The sequence below is a fragment of the Microtus ochrogaster genome, chromosome 4 (genome assembly GCF_000317375.1).
Source record: "Microtus ochrogaster isolate Prairie Vole_2 chromosome 4, MicOch1.0, whole genome shotgun sequence".
Classification (NCBI taxonomy): Eukaryota; Metazoa; Chordata; class Mammalia; order Rodentia; family Cricetidae; genus Microtus; species Microtus ochrogaster.
In genome coordinates, this window is record NC_022011.1 from 33,604,741 (window position 1) to 33,610,805 (window position 6,065).

At 48.4% G+C, this 6,065-nt stretch overlaps 1 protein-coding gene across 2 annotated transcripts in view; it reads right to left on the reverse strand.

Annotated features, from left to right (window-relative positions):
* The window catches only part of Pcnx2 (pecanex 2), a 122,441-nt gene that overhangs the window by 103,349 nt on the left and 13,027 nt on the right, over positions 1–6,065 (reverse strand). For both annotated transcript variants that reach the window (XM_026789982.1, XM_013345975.2), the window contains exons 6-8: positions 4,583–4,730; positions 3,609–3,754; positions 1,528–1,621 (exon numbers count right to left, since the gene is read on the reverse strand). In XM_026789982.1, coding sequence (XP_026645783.1) covers positions 1,528–1,621; positions 3,609–3,754; positions 4,583–4,730 — 388 coding nt within the window. The remainder of the gene's footprint in view (positions 1–1,527; positions 1,622–3,608; positions 3,755–4,582; positions 4,731–6,065) is intronic.

The following is a 6,065-nucleotide window of genomic DNA, read 5'->3' on the forward strand; positions in this document are numbered from 1 at the left end:
CCTGCAGGATTGACTGGGTTCAAGTAGGCAGGTACATCAGAGCAGAGCAGGAAGGATAGGGTGGCAGGGAGGGAAGACCTCCGGGCACCGACATTGGGCACTAGAAATCTTTTTTTTTCTTTTTAAAATGTGTTTATTATCATATATTAGCCATACGTATACAGATTATATTATGACATTTTCATATTGTACTTAATGGATTCTGATCACATTCTCTGCCCATCCACCCTGTTGTCCTCTCTTGTCCCCTCTCACTCCTAAGGCCTTTTCTCTCCCCAACTGTCCCCCCCCCCCAACTTCCACTTGATGTCTTTTTTTATGTTTTTAATCCCTGTGAGTTTCTTTGGGCTGTTTACAGGAGCCGTCGTAGCTTACCAGGGTCTGCATACGGAAGAGAATGTCTCTCTTCCCCATCAACTATTAACTGTGGAATAAATCTTGAGGATTGAGTATGGGCACTAGAATTTTGATGAGGTGAAAACTGATGATGGGGTTAATAGCATCAATGAGAGAACATTCTAGAGGCTCTGCCTGATAACAAGGAAAATGATGTCCTGTGTTTTAGGGTCCCTGAAAGTCCCCACCACGCTCCTGAAAAAACTCAGGACTCAGGAATCAAGAGGCCACTGAAGTTAGATTTTGTTTGTTTTCCTTGAGACCGGGTCTCATGTAGCTCAGGCTGACTTGGACATTGATCTGCAGCTGAAGATGACCTTGAATTTTGGGTCCTCTTGCTTCCACCGCCTCCCAAGAGCCAGGATTACAGTTCTGTACCACCGTGCATTGTCTATGCGGTGCTGGAGTTGGAACGGAGGGCTCCAACTCAGTCCTACCAACAGAGTCACAACCCCAGGTTCTTAAAACACCATTTACAGTCTCCATGTGGGAAGCCCACAACATGCCAATTATACCGTAATAGACTGCGGTTCTTCAGACACACACGCAGTTCTAATGCACCGCACATAGCGGATCTGCCTCCACATTTACCGCAAGGAATGGAGACCCACCCATTCGGATCACCATAAGGAATCTCCAAGCCTGGGGAAGCTCAGACCTTCTCCACAGCTGGTGAGCTGAACAGCTGGGTCTGTACACAGTGAGTCGGCACTGTCTAGCTGCGCAAGCTGCTTCGGTACCAAGGGAACTCACTCTACTAGGAGCTAGGAGCTCTTCGACACAGTTTTAACAGACAGAAGCAACACTTAGGCCCTCTAGCTGCAGACTGACCCATGAATGAAAAGCATCTGCATTTCCTTCCAGCGTGCCCTTGGGCAGATGCTGCACTGTCCTCTAGGGAGCCAAGTTCTCAAGCTGCTATTCTTAGATTCCTTCACACAGGTCCCCTCCCTGTCTCCACTCGCCTGTCCTGTTCACCTTCCACTAGGACCACGGCCCCCAAAATGGTTCTACTGAGTTCCCTATAAAGTCATATTTTTATCTCACACGAAACCGCCTTGACTCCTGCAGAGGAGCCTGTAGACCCCAGCACTGTCCAGGCTCCCAGACCAGGAGGCAACACCCACTCACCTGGCGCGAGAGGCACAATCAGGGTTCAGGGGCAGATGTTGGGAGGAGCCTTCTTTCTGGTTTCCAGACTTTAAATAGCACGACTTGATTTCCCCTGCAAAAAACGGTGAGATTTGAGCAAAGAGTAGCATCCCATTGTCTCTGAAGCTCCAGCTCACTGCCACCGTCTCCACGCTAAGGGCAGTCCTGTCAGAGGGTCTGTGGAGGGACTGGGTCTGTTTTGTTCTGTTTGACATTTGAAGTGGAAATTTACTTAGCAAAGGAGAATGGCACTAAGAGAAAATCACTAAGGAAGATGTTCTGCAAGTCTGCCCGGCACACCCATAACACTACGTCACTGCCTTCGATCTGTGCATCAGCTGCTGTTAGTTCACTTCGGGCTCCTTCTTTTCTTTAGCTTTTTTTCTTTCCACTTCTTTTTCTTTTCAGGTCTCCAAGCTGGCCTTTAACTATCAATCTTATGCTGGGGGTACAGGCATGGGCTGCCATACTTAGTATTCTTTTCCAGGTCATCCAGGCTGGTCTTGAACTTGCTATGTAGCCTTGACACCCTTGAACTCCTGCTTTGACTCTTGAGTGCTGGGATGATAGGTGAAATGAAGCCAGGAATTTACCCCAGGGCTTATCACACCCTACAGACTGATACATCCCTAGCCCTTTACTTTATTTATTTCCTATGTTCTGTTCATGTATTAGCAGGACTGGAGGAGGGGTGGAGCAGGTGGTCTCTGTGTACAAGCACATAGGAATCACCTATACAAAGAGGCTGTTTAGGCATGCAATTAAGATGGAGGCCACAGAGTCCAGGCTGCCTCAGGGAAGGTAAACAAATGTGGCTACTGACTTCGAGTCAGCATGGTAAAGAGAAGAAAGGATGGGATCCAACTGCAGAGTCACGTTAGCTCGGCTGGAGGGTCCTGGCTATTGGGGTGTGAAGATCAGCTCCTGTTTTAATGTACTTTCCCAGTCCCAAAGAGCACCTTCCTCTGGGGCCCCAGGAAATGCAGCTAACTCTCTGGTGGAGACACCTGCCTAGTGGCCCTCAGCTCCAAAGTGCCAGACAAAAACAAAACCAAGGCCTGGACTCCATCTTCTGGAGGCTTAGACAAAAGTGCCTCTGTGTGTGTATGTGTGTGTGTTCTAGTGTTTGAGTGTGTGTGTGTGTGTGTGTGTGTGTGTGCATGTGGCACAAGATAATGAGCTAGATAAGGCCACAGAAGTCAGCATCCTGGGTATTCAGTAACTGATAATGGGCCGGAGCCAGGCAGACAGACAACCCGCACATTCTTTCTCACAGGCAGGTCCCAGCTTCCCACTTCCAATTTGTATATATTTGTGTTTATGCTGGCGTGAGTGTGTATAGAGACCAAGAAACTGGAAAGGGCCTGGAGAGGAAGGAGAAGAGGCACCGTGGAAGGAGTGAGAGGGAATTAGAACCCTTGTGATTTCAGACAAGGGCGGTGAATATGCAGACAGAAGGGTTCATGCAAGGATGGAGGCTGGGAGATGGAGGGAGCTGACCAAAACTCAACCAGTGTGGGAACCTCATAAGGAAATATGCTACTTTGTATACTGATTAAGAACTAACTTAAAAAAATTTTAAAGGATGCTAGCCAAGACCCGGCCGAGAATAACCAGAGCCCAGGTTCCTTGTCTTTTGGAGTCTGACCCAACCATTTGTTTGGTGATTCCTCATGTAACTACATTAAATCTTTGTGTGTTTTTGCTTTTTGAGACAGGGTTTCTCTGTGAAACAGTCCTGGCTATCCTGAAACTTGCTCTGTAGACCAGTCTGACCTCAAACTCACAGAGATCCTCCTGCCTCTGCCTCCTGAGTTCAGGGATAAAAGTGTGCGCCACCACTGTCTGGCATTAAATAATTTTTATATGAAGGCACCAGGAAAAGCTATGAGGATGTTTAATATATACCTAATAAATATTTACTGGGGACTGGGCATGTGCCCTGGTGAAATCTCCACTTGGGGAGGAGAAATATCGCTAGCAGACTATGGACCAAGCAGAATTCCAAAGATAACGATGGCTGTCTCCCTTCTTGCTCGCTAAGGTTCTTTAAGACTCACCATGTTCATCAATGAAGACGTGCATGGCATCCAGGGACATCTCCTCCTGTACAGATGTTTCTGGTCCACTGATGACCTGTAGCACCGAGCTGTCTTGTTGGGAGGTCACTCTGTAGATGATCTGCCTTTGCCGACTGCCCTGGAAACTTAACACACATGGGAGCTTCAAGGATGCTGTGCTGACTAGGTTTATGTCAACCTGACACAAGCTGGAGTCATCAGAGAGGAGGGGAGCATCAATTGAGAAAAAGCCTCCATAAGATCGGGCTGTCAGCAAACCTGTTGGTGATTTTCTTAATTAGTGATCGATGGGGGAGCATCCAGCCCACTGTGGGTGGGGTCCCCCTTGGGCTGGTGGTCCTGGCTTCTATGAGAAGCAGGCTGGGCAAGCCATGGGGACAAGCCATTAAGCCAGTACCCCCTCTGTGGCTTCTGCATCAGCTCCTACCTCCAGGTTCCTGCCCTGTTTGAGTTTCTGCTCTCACTGCTTTAAATGGTGAACTGTTATATTGAACTGTGGGCGAATAAACCCTTTCCTCTCTAAGTTACTTTTGGTCATGGTGTATCATCACAGCCCTAGCAACCCTAACTAAGACAGACGGTGAGGGGCTGGGAGATAACTGAATGGTAAAGTGCTCACCACGGATATTTGAGAACCTGAGTTCAGATCCCTAAGACCTATGTGAATAATAGCCAAACATTAAGACATGTTCCAATCATCACTGGGCTAGGGTGGAGACAGGAGGATTCTCCAGACTCCCTGGTCAGCCAGTGTAGCCAAACTAGTAAGTTCCAGGTTCACTGAGAGATGAAGGGCTACCGAGATGTTCATCATCTGGTGTGCATGTGTGTGATTGCACACACACACGCACACCAGGAATTTTTCTTTGCTCTCCCCAGAGCATTAACGGGAGCACCTGGTGGGGGAGCCACCTCACATCCCACACAGCGCTAAGTGACCAAGGCCTCCTTACAGTGCTGTGGTCTTGGCAGGCTGTGTCAACACCGGGCTGGCGACTGCACGGTCTTGGCTTGGCAAATCTGCTTTTCCTGGCTTCGGATCGTGTCCACTGGGTTTTCCACTCTCCACTGCTTCCTCCTTGGTCCCTGGGGAGGTGTGATCTGGAAGATACAGCTTTTCATGTAGACAAGAAAAAGGAAAACCATCCCTGTGTTCAGGGACTAGAGAACACCTTGAACTATGAAAAGAAGGAGAACGTGGGCCTGGTGGCTAGGCCAATAATACTGGCACTTAGGAGACTGAAGCAGGAGGATAGCTATGAGTTCCATCCCAGCCTGGGCTACAGACTTGGCCTCAAAGTCAAGCAAACAACCAAACTCCAAACAATCTGGGCATGGTGGTGTACACCTAAAATCCTAGCACTTAGGAGGCTGAGGCAGGAGGAATCCCAGGAGTTTGAGGTTAGCCTGGTCTCCATAGTGAGATTCTGTATCAAATGATGGAGAAAGAAAAGGGGGGGGAGAAGAGAGGAAGGGAAGAAAGACAGATTTCTATATAGATCTTCCTTTCACGAAGTCAAAGTCTATAAGTATATTTGAGACACCGACACATACATGCGTTTGAGACAAGTTGTTCAGGCCTCTACAGTCACCATCTACTCTGGCAAGGGATTCAGAGTGACATTCACTACCCTGTTCCAATACACACACACATGAATCCCCATACGCATACATGAAAGATAACACACAGGTGCTCAGCCTCAGATGGTAGGAGAGACGACCGCAGGAGATGATCTGTTTCTGGTCCCACCGACCGTTCGGGGACCTCAGTCTTTCTAGCTTTTCATTCTCTACGGATCACTCTTCTAGCAAAGGCAGGATGGCCCCTTGGGAAGGCAGACCCCTGCTGATGGCTACTGACTTGGAACTACCAGCTCAGGGCTGTGGAGAAGGCACAGCATGACCCCCACACACCCTTCGCTGGGACTCCCTGAAGGTGAAAAACTATTCAGAAGTCAGCCATGAGTACAGATGGGAGGGGAGGGGTTGTTTAAAATCTTCTCTAGACAGAGATCTAGACTAAGGTCTTGGCTTATGCTTCTATGAGAAGTGAAGAACACACCTGGCTTGTGTGTGAACACAGGGCTCAAAAGTCCCAGTATCTTCTGTGTGAACTGTCAACCCTGAAGGGTCTCAACCTGCACCTGAAGACAGGGTCTGACCCTACAATCCCTTTCAAGACACATCCAACACCCAAATCAGACCTGGAAGCCAAGGGAGGTTCTGCTACTGATAACTGATGGCAGTGTTAGCAAAAGAAGAGTGAGTGAGGACCATCCCCAGGTGAGGCAGGATGTAGCCACTCTCGCCAAGGAAATAAAGGGCTCAAGACTGCACCCGGCACGAGTCAAGAACATCAGAAGGACTCGTTATGATGTGTGCAACTTGGAGGTGCTAGGAGGTTCCACATTCTGGAACATAATTTTTTTTTTTTTT